Source organism: Chiloscyllium punctatum, chromosome X (assembly GCF_047496795.1).
Source record: "Chiloscyllium punctatum isolate Juve2018m chromosome X, sChiPun1.3, whole genome shotgun sequence".
NCBI lineage: Eukaryota > Metazoa > Chordata > Chondrichthyes > Orectolobiformes > Hemiscylliidae > Chiloscyllium > Chiloscyllium punctatum.
The window spans coordinates 10,257,944-10,276,630 of NC_092791.1; the positions used below are offsets into that span (position 1 = coordinate 10,257,944).

The following is an 18,687-nucleotide window of genomic DNA, read 5'->3' on the forward strand; positions in this document are numbered from 1 at the left end:
CTGGGATTGTATTCGTTGGAGTTTAGAAGATTAAGGGGAGATCTAATAGAGACGTACAAAATAATACATGGCTTTGAAAAGGTGGATGCTAGGAAATTGTTTCTGTTAGGCGAGGAGACTAGGACCCGTGGACACAGCCTTAGAATTAGAGGGGGTCATTTCAGAACAGAAATGCGGAGACATTTCTTCAGCCAGAGAGTGGTGGGCCTGTGGAATTCATTGCCACGGAGTGCAGTGGAAGCCGGGACGCTAAATGTCTTCAAGGCCGAGATTGATAGGTTCTTGTTGTCTAGAGGAATTAAGGGCTACGGGGAGAATGCTGGTAAGTGGAGCTGAAATGCGCATCAGCCATGATTGAATGGCGGAGTGGACTCGATGGGCCGAATGGCCTTACTTCCACTCCTATGTCTTATGGTCTTGATTCCACCCTTAGGGCCACTGTCCGTGTGGAGTTTGCACATTCTCCCCATGTCTCCGTGGGTTTCCTCCCACAATCCAAAGATGTGCAGTTTAGGTGAATTGGCCATGGGAAATTGCCCATAGTGTTGTCAGGGGTAAATATAGGGTAAGGGAATGAGTCTGGGTGAGTTACTCGTCAGAGGGCTGGTGTGGACTTGTTGGGCCAAAGGGCCTGTTTCCATACCGTAGGGAATCTAATCTCATCTAATCTTAAAAAAATGGGAAGTTCATAACTATATTTTTAAGGTGGGAGAAGAAAGATTTATAAAGGACATGAAGGGCAATTGTTTTATACAGAGAGTGGTTCGTGTGTGGAATGAACTTCTTCAGGATGTGATGGATGTGGGTACAGTTACAATGTTTAAAAGATATTTGGATAAGGACATGAATAGGAAAGGTTTGGAGGGATATGGGCCAGGAGCAGGCGGAAGGGACTAGTTTAGTTTAGGAACATGGTCGGTGTGGACTGGTTATACCAAAGGGTCTGTTTCTGTGCTGTATGATTCTATGCTTATGTGGAAGTCTTTACGATCCTTTGAGAGTTTCAATGGGTGTTCCCAACTTTTCACAGACCTCAATAAGTCTTTGACTGGTCTATTATTATGGAGGTGGCAAGAGAGCATTCAGAAAATCCTAACATGGTTAGATAGAGTCAAAGCATATTAGCGAAAGCAAAGTCGTGCTTAGAAAATCCATTCAAGTGCTTTGAGGGCGTAGCTAGCTAGATAACTAAGAGGGATCCAGTGGGTCATGAGAAACTGCTCACTAAGGTGCCACACAAGATCAGAGCTCATGAGATTAGGACGAATGTATGAACAGCAATTGTGGACTAGGTAACAGATGGAAAATAGAGAGTGAGAATAAAATCAGCCATTTTCATGTTGGCTGGTTGTACCTTGGATCAGTGCCTGGGCTTTAGGCATTGCTCTTGACATCAGTGACTCTGATGCAGTGATCTCATGTATTGTTTAGATCAGAGTGATGCTGGAAAAGCACAGCAGGTCAGGCAGCATCCGAGGAGCAGGAAAATCGACATTTCAGGCAAAAGCCCTTTCTCAAGAATAGAGGCAGGAAAGTAGCGGGGGAGAAGGTAGCAAAGAGTACAATAGGTGAATGGGGGTGAAGATGGAGGTGATAGGTCACAGGGGAGGGTGGAGCAGATAGGTGGGAAGGGGGATTGGCAGATAGGACAGGTAATGGGGACGGTGCTGAGCTGGAAGGTTGGAACTGGGGCAAGGTGGGGGAAGGGGAAATGAGGAAACTGATGAAGTCCACATTGATGCCCTGGGGTTGAAGTGTTCCGAGGCGGAAGATGAGGCGTTCTTCCTCCAGGCGTCGGGTAATGAGGGAGCCCAGGTGGAGGAGGCCCAGGACCTCCATGTCCTCGGCAGAGTGGGAGGGGGAGTTGAAATGTTGGACCACGGGCTGGTGGGATTGATTGGTGCGGGTGTCCCAGAGATGTTCAGTGAAGCGCTCTAATAGGAGGCGTCCAGTCTCCACAGTGTAGCGGAGACTGCATCGAGAGCAACAGATACAATAAATGATATTAGTGGATGTGCAGGTAAAATTTTGATGGATGTGGAAGGCTCCTTTAGGGCCTTGGATAGAGGTGAGGGAGGAGGTGTGGGCGCAGGTTTTACAGTTCCTGCGGTGTCTGGGGAAAGTGCCAGGATGGGAGGGTAGGTTGTAGGGGGGGGTCGTGGACCTGACCAGGTAGTCACGGAGGGAACGGTCTTTGTGGAAGGCAGAAAGGGGTGGGGAGGGAAATATATCCCTGGTGGTAGGGTTTGTTTGGAGGTGGCGGAAATGTCAGCGGATGATTTGGTTTATGCGAAGGTTGGTAGGGTGGAAGGTGAGCACCAGGGGCGTTCTGTCCTTGTTACGGTTGGAGGGGTGGGGTCTGAGGGCAGAGGTGCGGGATGTGGACGAGATGCGTTGGCGGGCATCTTTAACCATGTGGGAGGGGAAATTATGGCCTTTAAAGAAGGAGGCCATCTGGTGTGTTGTGTGGTGGAACTGGTCCTCCTGGGAGCAGATACGGCGGAGGCAGAGGAATTGGGAATACAGGATGGCATTTATGCAGGAGGTAGGGTGGGAAGAGGTGTAGCTGTACGAGTCGGTGGGTTTGTTAAAAACTGTCAGTGTTGAGTTGGTCGTCGTTGATGGAGATGGAGAGGTCCAGGAAGGGGAGGGAGGTGTCAGAGATGGTCCAGGTAAATTTAAGGTCAGGGTGGAATGTGTTGGTGAAGTTGATGAATTGCTCAACCTCCTCATGGGAGCATGAGGTGGCACCAATGCAGTCATCAATGCAGCGGAGGAAGAGGTGGGGAGTGGTGCCGGTGAAATTATGGAAGATGGACTGTTCTACGTAGCCAACAAAGAGACAGGCATAACTGGGGCCTATACGGGTGCCCATGGCTACCCATTTGGTCTGGAGGATTCGAAGGAGAAATTGTTAAGGATGAGAACCAGTTCAGTCAAACAAATGAGAGTGTCGCTGGAAGGGTACTGTTGGGGACGTCGGGAGAGCAAGGTTCCAATTTAACTATTGGAAAACCTAACTGACCAGATACAGTAACTTAACTAACCAGCTGTTCCAAAACAGTAACATCCCGTAAACACACCACTTGGTAGAAAGGTAAATTCAAGTACAGATTCTTACAGGCAGGAGGGAACAACATCCAGAGAGGGATTTCGGAGGTCAGAGGAATCCTTACCTGAAGCTTGCGGCACTTCCAGACTCCAACGTCTTGAGAATGCTGCAGCACAAAAAGTACTGAAAAAAACCTGATTGAGGAGAACTGTCCACTCCCTTTCCATTGTTAAACTATTAAACACCCCGGACTCCTCCTCTGCCTTTACGGCCTCTCTTCAAATAAAACTAGGACAAAAGTACCTTTTGAAAGTGGCAGCATCGTCACAAGGTTCACCACTATGTGTCCAAATTCCGCCCCAACTCCAGTTGCAAGTTTGCTGACGACACCACCCTTGTCAACTTGAACAACATCGAGACTGAGCACAGGAAAGAGGCATGGTGTAAAGACAATAATCTCTCCCTCAACGTCAGCAAAATGAAGGAACTGCTTATTGACCTCAGGAAGCAGAGTGGAGTACGTGCCCCTGTCTGTATCAATGGTGCTGAGGGGGAGGTTCTTGAGAGCTTTGAGTTCCTGGGAGTGGCGGTCACCAACAATCTCTCCTGGTCCACCCACGTCAATGCAACGGTCAAGAAAGCACAACGTCGTCCCTGCTTCCTCAGGAAGCAAAAGAAATTTGACATTGTCCACGAGGACTCTGACCAAGTTTTATAGATGCACCATACAATGGCCTATCCGGGTGCATCATGCATTAGTTTGGCAACTGCTCTGCCCAGGACTGTAAGAAACTGCAGAGAGTTGTGAACCCAGCCCAGTCCAACACACAAACCAACCTTCCATCCATTGACTCCATCTACACTTCCCACTGCCTTGGGAAGGCAGCCAACATCATCAAAGACCCCTCCCACCCCAGATACACTCTCTTCCACCCTCTTCCATTGGGCAGAAGATATAAAAGTTTGAAAACACATACAACTAGATTCAGGAACAGCTTCTTCCCTACTGTTAACAGACTTTTGACTGGATCTCAAATGTTAATTCTGATCTCTCTCTCTCTCTCTCCTCTGTCTGCAACCCTGATGCACTTTGGATGGTGCAATCTGCCTGTACAGCATGCAAAGCAACACTTTTCACTGTATCGTGGTACACATGACAGCAATAAATCAGCCAGTCAAAGGCATGCAGACAGGTTAAGTGATCAGGAGAAAGTGAGGACTGCAGATGCTGGAGAAGTCAGAGTTGAAAAGGGTGGCGCTGGAAAAGCACAGCAGGTCAGGCGGCATCCGAGGAGCAGGAGAGTCGACGTTTCGGGCATAAGCCCTTCATCAGGAATGCAAGAAGATGGAGATGGGGTTCTGCTGTGAGCAAATGTGAAATTGTCCATCTTGGTCCATCAGGAGAATACAGAGGCTGCATATTTTTTTCAAAGCTGTGAAGCTGAGTAAGTGTTTGCCTTCTGTGGGGTTTGGATGTCCTTGCACATGAATCACAAAAAAAAAATCAACTCGCCAATCCAGCAAGCAATCCAGCAGGCCAGTTTGAGAAGGTCAGCCAGGGTATCAGAGTCAGGAGGATTGGCTGCACTGGAAGGTGACTATGGTCAGATCGCACGCGAAAGGCAATCCGCAGTGTTGGTGTCGGCGACCGAAACAAAAATGAGCTTGGCCTGGAGGTGATAAGAGTCTGAGTAAACTGGGTTGATGTTCACTGGAGTTGAGCACTGAGGCAGACTCGATTTCAAAGGGTTTTGACAGGGTCCATACTGAGAGATTGTTACCTCCTGGCTGGGGAAATCTAGAACACAAATTTGGGGGGGGGGGGAGTGAGGAGGGGAAGGGATGATCATTTTGGACTGAGATAAGGAGGCATTTCTTCACTCAGAGGGGTGTGTGAGTCATTGAAATTCTCTCACACCAGAGGTGGGGGTGGATCCTCATTGATTGAGGATGTTCATTCCAGAGTTTGATGCCTCTCTCAGGAAGTCGAGGAATGATGGGAGCAGCTGGGAGCCGAGGCAGGAGATCAGCCTGTTGAATAGCACAGTGAGGGAGAGAGACCGAATGGCCTACTCCAATGTTTCTACATCCTTACACATCTCTAAATTTCTTTACAGTATTTTCTTGGCCTTTGAGCCATTATGACATGTATCTGTTTGAATTGTTTACGAGTCGATCTGAGGATAAATGGGTAAATGAGCTTTCAGAGGTATTTAGGGCCATTGCTAACTTTTACAGGTCTTAACAGGCCTTGAGAGTTCTTTCCTAAATGATTGCGATCTTTTGTACAGGTTTTTACAAGTTTTCAGAAGTTTTCTTCTATTTATTCAATCAAGGGGCATGGGTGTCACGGGCTGGGCCTAGCATTTTTTGCCCTGTCCCTAGTTGCCCCCTTGAGAAGGTGGGGGTGAGCTGCCATCTTGAACCGCTGCAGTCCATGTGCTGTGGGTAGATCCACAATGCCCTGAGGGAGGGAATTCCAGGATTTTGACCCAGCGACACTGAAGGAACGGTGATATATTTCCAAGTCAGGATGGTGAGGGGCTTGGAGGGGAACTTGCAGGGGGTGGTGTTCACTTTTGGTCTGTAAAAAGCCCATTCTTCATTTGACCATTGTTTTACTGTTGCTATATTTATAAAACAGTTTTGGGTTCCTTTTTATGTTCAGCATAAATGTATTCTTCGTCTTGCTTTGCCACACATATTCCATTAGTGATTTTTGAGAAGATTTGTAGCTCAGGTTGATGATAAGTATGTAAGGTTGCTCACTGAGCTTGAAAGTTTGTTTTCAGACATTTCATCACCATACTACATAACATCATCAATGACAGTCTCTGGTGAAGTGCTGGTGGTATGGGGCCCGCCTCTCTCTTTATACGTCTTGGTTTCTTCAGGTGGGTGATGTCATTTCCGTTTTTTTTTCAAGCGAAGGTAGATCGGATCTAAATCAATGTGTTTATTGATGGAGTTCTGGTTAGAGTGCCATGCCTCTAAGAATGCTCGTGTGTGTCTTTGTTTCGCCTGTTCTAGGATGTGTGTGTTGTCCGATGTCGTGTTTTTTACAGTTCTTGCATGGTATCTTATAAATTCCATTAGTTTTGCTGGTAGTATCTAATGGATCCTTTAGGTTCACTAGTCGCTGTTTGTGTGTTGGTAGGTTTGTGGGCTACCATGATGCCAAGGGATCTGAGTAGTCTGGAAGTCATTTCTGATACGTTTTTGATGTAAGGTAATGTGGCTATAGTTTTTGGTTGCGTTGTGTCTGCTTGTTTGGGTTTGTTTCTGAGGAATCAACAGATTGTGTTTATCGGGTACCCGTTTTTCTTGAAAACATTGTATAGATATTCTTGTTCTGCTTTTTGTGGTTCTTAGGTGCTGCAGTGTGATGTAGCTTATTGAAATAATGTCATGAGGCAGCTCTGTTAGTGGGTGTTGGGATGACAAAGGTGTCATCTACGTAGCGGACCCAAAGTTTGGGTTGGATAGATGGGAGGGCAGCTTGTTCAAGTCTCTGTATTACTGCTTCTGCTGTGAGCCCTGATATTGGTGATCCCTTAGGTGTTCCGTTAACTTGTTTGTAGATTTTGTTATTGAATGTGAAGTGGGTTGTGAGGCACCATCAAACTCACCACGGACTACTCTCTACCATCTGTCTCATTCTTGGACACATGTATCTCCATCAAGGACGGGCACCTCAGCACCACACACTACCACAAACCCATGGATAACCTCACGATGCTACACTTCTCCAGCTTCCACCCGAAACATATTAAAACAGCCATCCCCTCTGGACAAGCCCTATGCGTACACCGGATCTGCTCAGATGTGGAGGAGTGTGACAGGTACCTGGAAGTACTCAGGGATGTCCTCATAATAACGGGGTATGATGCTCAATTCATTGACCGCCAGTTCCGACGTACCACAGTGAGAAACAGTAATAACCTCCTCAGGAGACAGACACGTGCTGCAACCAACAGGGTACCCTTCGTTGGTCAGTACTTCCCAGGAGCTGAAAAACTACACCATGTTCTTCACAGCCTACAACACATTATCGATGAGGATCAGCAGCTCGCCAAGACCTTCCCCACGCCTCCACCTCTCACCTTTAAACAACCACCAAACCTCAAACAGATCACGGTTCATAGCAAACTGCCTGGCCTTCAGGACAACTCCATACAACCTTGTCACAGTAGATGCTGCAGGACATGTCAGAGTGTGGACGTGGATACCACCATTACACGTGGGGACACCTCCCATCATGTATGTGGCAGGTACTCATGTGACTCAGCCAATGTTGTCTACCTCATACGCTGCAGGCAAAGATGTCCTGAGGCTTGGTACATTGGTGAGACTGAGCAGAGGCTACAGCAACGGATGAATGGGCACTGCACACCAATCACCAGACAGGAGTGCTCCCTCCCAGTCAGAGAACACTTCAGCGGTCTGGGACATTCGGACTCCAAGATGGACTTTGGGACAGGCGATAACGCAAAGTGGCCGAGCGGAGGCTGATAGCCAAGTTCGTTACCCATGGGGATGGGCTCAACTGGGACCTTGGGTTCATGTCACACTACAGGTGACCCCACTGCACACACATACACACACCCTCTCACAGACACTCTTAACACCACCCCCCTCCCCCACATACATATGCTCACCCATATGCGCACATGCACATATATAGGTTTGTGGGGTGAATTTGTACTTGCAGAATTACATTTTAGTTTGCTCAAAAACTGCATGAATCCATGTAAGATTCTGTAACTCTGTTGTTTTAGATTAGAGTCAGTCTGACCATTGTGGCACAGACAGCCTCACACAGGGCACCTCACACATTAAATGCACTTTCTGGGCCGGCATGACACCAATTGTTAAAGTTCACTTGAGAATGTAACTTTAAAAAAGTTCTGCGATTTACATATGGAAGAACTGAAACTGGCATGGTCATTCTAAAAGATGAGAGACTTAACAAACAATCCAGGTCTTTTTCAAGATATAATTTCAGTTGCATTATACTGTAAACATTTACTATAATTCTGTGTCTATGATCTTATGCTGCAGAACCATCTGATGAAGGAGCAGCACTCCGAAAGCTAGTGCTTCCAAATAAACCTGTTGGACTATAACCTGGTGTTGTGGGATTTTTAACTTTGACTATCTTAAAAAGGCAAACGTTCTACTTGCAGATACTGACACTTACCAGCAGGTGGCGGTAGATCCAAATCCACAGCAGTCAACAGAATCTCATCCTTTCTAACAGTACTTAAAAAATCAGGAGAATTAAACAGGCCAGACTTCCAAAACATGAAACCAGATGGATCCAACACATCGCGCTTCTACGGATTACCAAAAATACACAAATCTGGTGCCCCGCTCAGACCCATAGTCTCCCTACCTGGCACACCAACATACAGACTAGTCAAAGAACTTGACCGAAACCTAAAACACCTAATTGAAGATTCACGCCACTCCATTCACTCCACCCAGGAATTCCTGAACGCCATCAAAGATACCGAGATAGAAGAGGACAAAATAATGGTCTGTTTTGATGTAACAGCCCTTTTCACATCAATTAAGATCAACCTGGCCAAAGAAACATTGGCATCATTACTCGGAACGCCAGGACCGCAAACACGAGACAGCACCAACTTCATCAGCAAAGATAACATCCTCAAGCTAGTAGACCTGTGCCTCATAACCCACTTCACATTCAATAACAAAACCTACAAACAAGTCAACGGAACACCTATGGGATCACCAATATCAGGGCTCACAGCAGAAGCAGTAATACAGAGACTTGAACAAGCTGCCCTCCCATCTATCCAACCCAAACTTTGGGTCCGCTACGTAGATGACACCTTTGTCATCCCAACACCCACTAACAGAGCTGCCTCATGACATTATTTCAATAAGCTACATCACACTGCTGCACCTAAGAACCACAAAAAGCAGAACAAGAATATCTATACAATGTTTTCAAGAAAAACGGGTACCCGATAAACACAATCTGTTGATTCCTCAGAAACAAACCCAAACAAGCAGACACAACGCAACCAAAAACTATAGCCACATTACCTTACATCAAAAACGTATCAGAAATGACTTCCAGACTACTCAGATCCCTTGGCATCATGGTAGCCCACAAACCTACCAACACACAAACAGCGACTAGTGAACCTAAAGGATCCATTAGATACTACCAGCAAAACTAATGGAATTTATAAGATACCATGCAAGAACTGTAAAAAACACTACATCAGACAAACTAGCAGGAAACCTGCCTCCAGGATACATGAACCTCAACAGGCCACCGAAAGACATGACCCACTCTCACGAGTTTCTGTACATACAGACAAAGAAAGACACCACTTTGACTGGGACAACAAACACATCCTAGGACAGGTGAAACATATACACACACGAGCATTCTTCGAGGCATGGCACTCTAACCAGAACTCCATCAATAAACACATTGATTTAGATCCGATCTACCTTCGCTTGAGGTAAAGAACTGGAAATGACGTCACCCACCTTAAGAAACGAAGGCCTACAAATAGAGAGGCAGGCCATCCCACCAGCACTTCACCGGAGATTCTCACTGATGATGTTACCTAGTCATGGTGATGAAAGGTCTGAAAACAGACCTTCAAGCTCAGCGATCTAACTTACATACTTACTCTTATTCCAGTTTTAAGCCCCTTCTGTACATTCTACATTCAGCTTGTTCTCCTATTGTATTATAGACCTTACGCATCTCATCTGCCTCATTTTCCTGTTTCATTTCAATCTCTACATTTGCAAAAGCTGTACAGCTCTAGCTCTGCATGACTTTCCATAATGTGTCTCTCCTGGACCTCAGTCACTTTCTCTTCATTGGTCTCAAATCACTCATTTTCCCCTGGGCCAGATCCATTTTCAGATCAGATCACTAAAGGTTGCTTTCCTCCAGTTCAGCATTTGACCTTTTCCGTAACTATTCTCAGCCTAATGATATTCTGGTCACTGTTCCTCAAATGTTCGCCTGCTGAGGTATACTCCAATTTTCCACTTCTTTCCGACAACATAGGAAATGAGGAAGAGCAGTAGGCCATTCAACCCTTCATGCCTGTTCCGCCCTTCAACGAGATCATTTCTGATCTGTGGCTTAACTCCATAAACCTGCCTTGGGCCCATATGCCTTAACATCCTTTGCTTAACAAAACATAACTCTCTCAGAGTTAAAATTAACAACTGACCCAGCATCCTTTGCCATTTGTGGAAGACAATTCCAAACCTCCCCCACCCTGTGTGTGTTGAAATCCTTCCCAACATCTCGCCTGAATGGTCCGGCCCTAATTCTCAGCGAACACTCTTGGTTTTAGAAACAATTTATCTTTATCTGTCCTGTCAGTGTCTTGAAACCTTCAATCAAATCCACCTCCCCCCACTCCCCCACTCGCCCGCTTAAACTTGTAAATTCTAAAGGACCATATGCAACAATTGGACTGGAAATATCGAATCCCTACAGTGTGGGAGCAGACCATTCGACCTATTGAGTCCACACTGATCCACCGAAGAGCAGCCCACCCAGATTCCACCCTTCCCAATCCCTGCATTTCCCATGGCTGACCCCTTAACCCCTCCTCATATGACAAGCCTTTCTTCCTCAAGATCATTCTTGCAAACACACTGTAGCAGTTCAAGATGGCAGCTCATCACTGCCTTCTCAAGGGGAAACTAGGGACGGGCAATAAATACATATCAGCATTTTAAGCATGGCTAATCCACCCTAACCTGCACATCTTTAGACTGTGGGAACAAAACCAGAGCAAACTCTCTCAGACATAGGGAGAACGTGCAAACTCCACACAGACAGTTGCCTGAGGCTGGAATCGAACCCAGATCGCTGGCACTGCAAGGTAGCAGTGCTAACCACAGAGCCACCATGACGAAGGACATAGTTCTAGTATGACTTGAAATAGGAGCAAAATCCTGTGGGCACTCAGAAAGGGAAATAGAAGAAAGCCCTGGAGAAACTCGGCAGTACCTGTGGAGAGAGAAACAGAGTTCTGAAGAAGGGTCATTGAAACATGAACTCAATCTCTCTCTCCACAGATGCTGCCAGATCTGCTGAGGTTCTCCAGCTCTCTCTATACTTCTTTCAGGTATCACTTCCCCCCCCCCCTCTTTATATATGCCCCTATCCCAGTCTATCTCTATCCTAGCAAACTTGAAGAACCTCATTATCACTGCTCTGTTGTTTTAGCATTTTTAGGAATTTGATTGCAAATAATGCCCACTATTCGGTAGCATTTGCTGTATACTCTGGAATGGTTCTTATATTGTCTGGGTCTTTCTACACAAATTTTTATGAGTCTTAGCTGGTCTTAATGTGTATTTACATATCTTTGCATATCCAAATGCGCCTTACTACATTTTATAAGTCTATGCAGAACACTACATGTCTTTTCTGACTTTATCAGGATAAGTTTGGTTGGATGCAAACGCGGTGAACCAATGGGGTGTCTCTTGCTCAGAGACAGTTAGACATCAATTGTATTGGTGCGTGTAACATGAGGGTCGCATACAGGACAGTCCAGGTCAGAAAAGCACATCTTCTTCCATGAAGAACATGAAACACGGTTGTGTTTTTAATGACAGTTCAAGAACCTCATTCCAATGTTTTATTTCAAAGTTATTTTTGTGAACTGAATTCAAATTCTCAAATGATCATGGGTGCGATCATCCATTCTCTGGATCATAACTGGCATACAATCACATCCACTTCCCACGGGAAGGCCCTTCGCTTTCAGTTAGTGGTGATCTCCAGCACTCACACTCAGTAACCTGTCTGTTGTCTTTGCCCCAGGGCGTTGTGTTGGGCTGTTACTTTGGTGCTGCTGCTCTCTACATCTGGGCCATTGGCATCCTGGCCGCAGGTCAGAGTTCGACCATGTCGGGGACATATACAGGACAATTCGTCATGGAGGTAATCCTTGCTTTAAGACCTTCTTTGCGCACTTCTAGTCCTTGAGACAAAAAGGAAGCATTTCAAGTGCTGGAGAAAGCATAGGGAAGAGCCAGGCAATTCGCTCCTCTCGCAGGGATCTGGATTAGACTGAGAGATCTAGACGACTTAACCAGCAAATGAGACACTAAACAGGAGAGAGTCATGAAGCCTTTAGAGCACTGAAAAGATCCTTCGGCCCATTGTGTCCACACTAGCCATCACAATTCCATCTATCCTAAGCCTATTTACAGCATTTGGCCCATAGCCTTCTATACTATGGCGTTTCAAGTGCTCATCTAAATAGACAGTAGAACATAGGACAGTACAGCACAGTACAGGCCCTTCAGCCTTCAATGTTGTGCCGGTCTTTAATCCTGCTCTGAGATCAGACTAACTCACATATGCTTGATTGTACTGTCATCCATGTGCCTATCCAAGAATCGCTGAAATGTCCCTACTATATCTGACTCTACTACCACTGCCGACAGTGCATTCCACACACCCACCACTCTCTGAGTAAATGGTTCTGAAATGTGCTGAGGGTTTCTGTCTGCACTGCCCCTTCAGGCAATGAGTTCCAGATTCCCACCACCCTCTGGGTGAAACACTGTTTCCTCAACTCCCCCTCTGAACCACCTGCTCTTCACCTTAAAACTGTGCTCCCTAATTATCGACCCCTCTGCTAAGGGGAAAGGTTTCTCTCTATCCACCCTGTCTCTTCCCTTCAGAACTTTGTCCATCTCAAGTGAGCTCTCTGTTCTCAGAACAACTCCAGTGTATCCAGCCTCTCTTCATCGCTGAAATGCTCCATCCCAGGCAATATCCTGGTGAATCTCCTCTGCACCCTCTCCAGTACAATTACATCCTTCCTATAGTGCGGTGACCAGAACTGCACACAGTACTCCAGCTCTGCTCTAACTATCATTATATACAGCTCCACCATAACCTCCCAGCTCTTATATTCAATGTCTCGACTAATAAAGGCAAGTCTCCCACATGTCATCTTAACCAGCTTACCGACCAGTCCTGCTGCCTTCAACAATCTATGGACACGAATACCAAGGTCCCTCTGGTACTTTGTCCAGCCCCACCATTCAATGTGTACTCCTTACCTTGTTTGGTAGGACGAAGCTGGTGTACTAGAGTCGTAGAGATGTACAGCAGGGAAACAGACCCTTCGGCCCAACTCGTCCATGCTGACCAGATATCCTAACCTAATCGATTCCCATTTTCCAGCACTTGGCCCATATCCCTCCAAACCCTTCCTATACCCATCCAGATGCCTTTTAAATGCTGTAATTGTACCAGCCTCCACCACTTCCTCTGGCAGCTCATTCCATCCACATGCCACCCTCTATGTGAAAATGTTGTTCCCTAGGTCTCTTTTATATCTTTCCCCTCTCACCCTAAACCTATGCCCCTCTAGTTCTGGACTCCCCCACCCCAGGGAAAAGACCTTGTCTATTTATCCTATCCATGCCCCTCATGATTTTATAAACCTCTGTAAGGTCACCCCCTCAGCCTCTGACGCTCCCGGGAAAACAGCCCCAGCCTGTTCAGCCTCTCCCTGTAGCTCAAATCCTCCAACCCTGGCAATATCCTAGTATATCTTTTCTGAACCCTTTCAAGTTTCACAACATCCTTCCAACAGGAGGGAGACGAGAATTTCACGCAATATTCCAACAGTGGCCTAACCAATGTCCTGTACAGCCATAACATGACCTCCCAACTCCTGTACTCAATACTCTGACCAATAAAGGAAAGCATACCAAACGCCTTCTTCACTATCCTATCTCCCTGCGACTCCACTTTCAAGGAGCTATGAACCTGCACTCCAAGGTCTCTTTGTTCAGCAACAGTCCCCAGGACCTTACCATTAAGTGTATAAGTCCTGCTAAGATTTGCTTTCCCAAAATGCAGCACCTCACATTTATCTAAATTAAACTCCATCTGCAACTTCTCAGCCCATTGGCCCATCTGATCAAGATCCTGTTGTAATGTGAGGTAACTTTCTTCGCTGTCCACTACACCTCCAATTTTGGTGTCATCTGAAAACTTATTAACTGTACCTCTCATGCTCACATCCAAATCATTTATATAAATGACGGGAAGTAGTGGACCCTTGCTTTGTAAATGTAAATCACAGCAGTAAGGCTATTAGAGTCATAGAGTCATACAGCACAGAACCAGACCCTTCAGCCCAACCAGTCCATGCCGACCCTAATCCCAAACTAAACTAGTCCCACCTGCCTGCTCCTGGCCCATATCCCTCCAAACCTTTCCTATTCACGTCCTGATCCAAATGCCTTTTAAACATTGTAATTGTACCCACATCCACCACATCCTCAGGAAGTTCATTCCACACACGAACCACTCTCTGTGTAAAAAAAAGTCCCTCGTGTCTTTTTAAATCTTTCTCCTCTCACCTTAAAAATACTCCCCCTTGTCTTGAACTCGCCCACAATAAGGAAAAGATGACTGCCTTATCTATACCCCTCATGATTTTACAAACCTCGATAAGGTCACGCCTTAAGCTCCTACGCTCCAGTGAGAAAAGACCCAGCCTCTCCTTCGAACTCAAACCCTCCATTCCCGGCAGCATCCTGATCAATCTTTTCCGACCCCTCTCCAGTTTGTTAATATTCTTCCTTTAAAAGGTTCAAACCAGTTAAAAGGCAAGTTTTGCAGTAAATAGAATGAGGAGACACTACATAAGGCCAAAGTAAGAGAGTTAAAAATCATTTAGGACTCGATTTGGATGCGGTGATGTTATCTTCTGAACCAATGCACTCCGAAAGGGTCTGCTTGTGTGTGATGCTGATGTGCAAACTCACGAAGCATTGATAGCCAGTCACCCCTTAGAAAGGAAAGAAAGCTCAGCAATTCTGACAAGTCCAAAGGCGAAGTGAATCTGTCTTTCGTTTCTCCGATGCTGGCCTGTATGCCCAGCTTGGTTTGGGATTGTACTTTGCTTCCTCCTGTGTTAAGAATAAGCACTTAAGGCAAAACTAAAGTCCTTCAGGGATAGCTCCTTGTCCTGTTGGGGGAGCTGGAGCCGTTTAACGCCACATAACGTTAAACATCTCGCAGTGGATCATCCACTATCAGCACTGTCTGTGGATGGCCTTACACAACACCGACTGCAGCGATTCAAGAAGGCAGCTTGTTAAAAAGGCCCTTTGGCCTATCGAGCCTGTGCCAGTCAAAAACTACACCCCCCTCACTATTCTAATCCCATTTGTCAGCACTTGGCCCACTGTCTTGGCATTCCAAGTGACACATGTAAATCCTTCTTGAATGTGATGAGGGTTTCTGCCTCTCCCACCATCACAGGCAGGGAGTTCTAGACTCTCACCACCCTTGGGGGAGACAGGTTTTCCTCACATCCCCTCCAGCCCCTTCCCTTCAATCTCTGGCCCCTGGTCATTGATCTCTCCAAAAAAGAAAGAAGTTCCTTCTGGTCTACCCAATCTATGTTGCTCAGCAACATTCTGGTAAATCTCCCCTGCCCCAGACCAGGCACCATCCTGGTAAATCCCCTCTGCTCCAGACCAGGTAACATCCTGGTAAATCTCCCCTGCCCCAGACCAGGCACCATCCTGGTAAATCCCCTCTGCTCCAGACCAGGCACCATCCTGGTAAATCCCCTTTACTCCAGACCAGGCACCATCCTGGTAAATCCCCTCTGCTCCAGACCAGGCACCATCCTGGTAAATCCCCTTTACTCCAGACCAGGCACCATCCTGGTAAATCCCCCCTGCTCCAGGCCAGGTAACATCCTGGTAAATCCCCTTTACTCCAGACCAGGCAACATCCTGGTAAATCTCCCCTGCTCCAGACCAGGCACCATCCTGGTAAATCTCCCCTGCTCCAGACCAGGCACCATCCTGGTGAATCTCCCCTGCTCCAGACCAGGTAATATCCTGTTAAATCTCCCCTGCACCCTCTCCAGTACAATCACATCCCTTCTACAATGTGGATGCCAGAACTGCACACAATACTCTAGCTGTGGCTGAACCAACATTTTATACAGATCCACCATTGCCTCCCTGCTCTTAAACTCTAGGCCTCGACCTTTTCAAGGGCGACTAGGGGGCAACAAATAATAGTCACTTCCCATCGAGGAAATTTTTTAAAAATTACCATTTGAGGTGTTGTCTTTTGTATGAGGTATGAAACTAAGGTGCTCTTTATCCTCTTGGATGGACCATAGTATTTCTTTGATAAAGGGCAGAGCCTTATTACCTGCAGTCCTGGAAATTAATATTCCTCAACTCAGACCACACAATCAATTTATTTGGTCATGGTCACATTACGTTTTGTGGGCACATTGGGGTTGTTGCTTTTCCTATATTAGAAGAGCCACTGAAACCCAACAGTGCAGACGATGGGCCATTGCGCAGGACAATGGCACACAGATTAATTTTCACAACATCCAATGTCCCTACACCCCACATTGCCTAAAGGAGGCCCTGCTTTGTGTTTTTTTTAATGGCCCTTAGCCGCTAAAACTGGGGAAAGTTGGAAATGCCATCTTTGGTTTCTCTTTTGTAGGGTTTCTTGAACCTGAAGTGGTCTCGTTTCACCCGTGTGGTCTTCACACGGACAATCGCAATTACCCCCACCCTGTTGGTGGCTGTTTTCCAAAGTGTGGACACGCTGACAGGAATGAATGACTTGCTGAATGTTCTGATGAGTTTGCAGGTAAGGAGCTGCCTGTGTTGTAAAGAGACTTCACCGTTCGGGCCAGGAGATGCCGCGTGTACACAACGTTGCGACTCCGCCCGTCTAACTGGAGTGTGCACAAAAGCACAAAGTGCTGGAAAAGCTCAACAGGTCTGGCAGCATCTGTGCAGAGAAATCAGAGTTAACGCCTTCCTCCGAACTGATGGTAGCCAGGAAAATGTTGGTTTCCAGTATATGCAGAAGATAGGGTTGGGGGCAGAGGGTAAGGAGTAAACAATAGATGGGAATAGAGCCCAAAGAGAGAGAAGAACAGTTGGGCAGACAAAGAAGTGGGTGATGATCTGGTTAGGATGGTTAATAGCTGTTAATGGGTACTGTTAGTGGCTAACAGTGGGTTGTGTGTCACGGTAGACTGTGTGATAACAAGGCCTGGTGTGTAGGGGCAAAAGTGAGGACTGCAGATGCTGGAGATCAGAGGCTAGATTGGACTGGTGCTGGAAAAGCACAGCAGCTCAGGCAGCATCCGAGGAGCAGGAAAATCGACATTTTGGGTAAAAGCCCTTCATCTAAACTCTGGTGTGTTGGCGGGGTTGGGGTAAGGAGAAAGTGAGGACTGCAAATGCTGGAGATCAAAGTCGAGAGTGTGGCACTGGAAAAGCACAGCAGGTCAGGCAGCATCCAAAGAGCAGGAGAGTTAATGTTTCGGACATCAGCCCTTCATCGGGAATGGGGTAAGGACATGGGAGAAGGTGCCTCGAGCCTTAAAGTTGTTGAACTCGATATTGAGCCCAGAAGGCTGTAAGCGGAAAATGAGGTGCTATTCTTCCAGCTTGTGCTGAGCATCGCTGGAGCACTGCAGCAAGACTGAGACAGAGATGTTGGCCAGGGAACAGGGTGGGGGGTTAAAGTGACAGGCAACTGGAAGCTCAGGGGCTTTTGTCTTGTGCCCTGTTGTAATGTCTGTCTTATAAACCAAGTTACAGAGTTAACCAGTGACTGGTGATCAGACCAATATCAAGAACATGACGCTCCTTCATCAGGTGATAGTGGAGGGCTCGATCGTAACACAGAATTTATAGCAAAAATTTGCAGTGTGATGTAACTGAAATTATACATTGAAAAACTGATTGTCTGTTAAGCCTTTCATCTGCTAGAATACAGTGATAGTTTCACTTCTTTCATGTGTAAATCACTGGTTCAGCCCATCTGGTTCAGGAACCCCGTCTAGGGAAGGAAATCTACCATCCTTACTTGGTCTGGCCTCCATGTGACTCCAGATCCATAGTGACATGGATGCCTCTTAACTGCCCCCTGGACAATTAGGAATAGGCAGTAACACCTGGCAAGTCACATCCTGCAAATGATTCTTTAAAAAAAAATGCCCCGAGTGTCAATAAGTGGCAAATATGCAATGATTGTCAGGTCAAAGGTCATTTCTTGTATACATTGTGGGGGGCGCGGTGGGTTTCACAGGATATGGAGGGCAGCACATCGATGCTACACTGGCTGCATTTTTGCACATGCATGGAGCTGCCCTATTGGTCTCACCAGCATTATTAACTTCAGGCATCTAAGACTCCTCACACGATATATTTAGGGTACCCGGACAGGCAGCCAGGAATGTCAGAAGGTGTCTCAGAGTTCAACTTTCCGACCCACATGCCTCTCCCTGGTCAACCTGTTTCCCTAGGCCAGACAGACATGCCCCCACCCCCCCTCCAAGCCTGGGCCCATAGGGACTCCATTCCCCTCTTGCTCATCCTCCATCACTGTCTATTAAGTTCCATGAAGCCCGAGAGGCTGAAACATTGAACAGCAGGAGCTTTCTGGCGGGGCTGTTCACTCTACAGGCAGCCTCCTGTTGTCGCTTCCTGGCCAAAATGGCTGATGGCCTCATCGTCAGGCTGAGTGATTGGACTTCTAGGTTAGAGTGGTGCTGGAAAAGCAGAGCAGGCCAGGC

At 46.7% G+C, this 18,687-nt stretch overlaps 1 protein-coding gene across 1 annotated transcript in view; it reads left to right on the forward strand.

The window, feature by feature from the left end:
- LOC140471184 (natural resistance-associated macrophage protein 2-like) overlaps positions 1-18,687 on the forward strand; it is a 199,706-nt gene that overhangs the window by 166,491 nt on the left and 14,528 nt on the right. The window contains exons 13-14 of the mRNA XM_072567072.1: positions 11,901-12,020; positions 16,596-16,745. Coding sequence (XP_072423173.1) covers positions 11,901-12,020; positions 16,596-16,745 — 270 coding nt within the window. The remainder of the gene's footprint in view (positions 1-11,900; positions 12,021-16,595; positions 16,746-18,687) is intronic.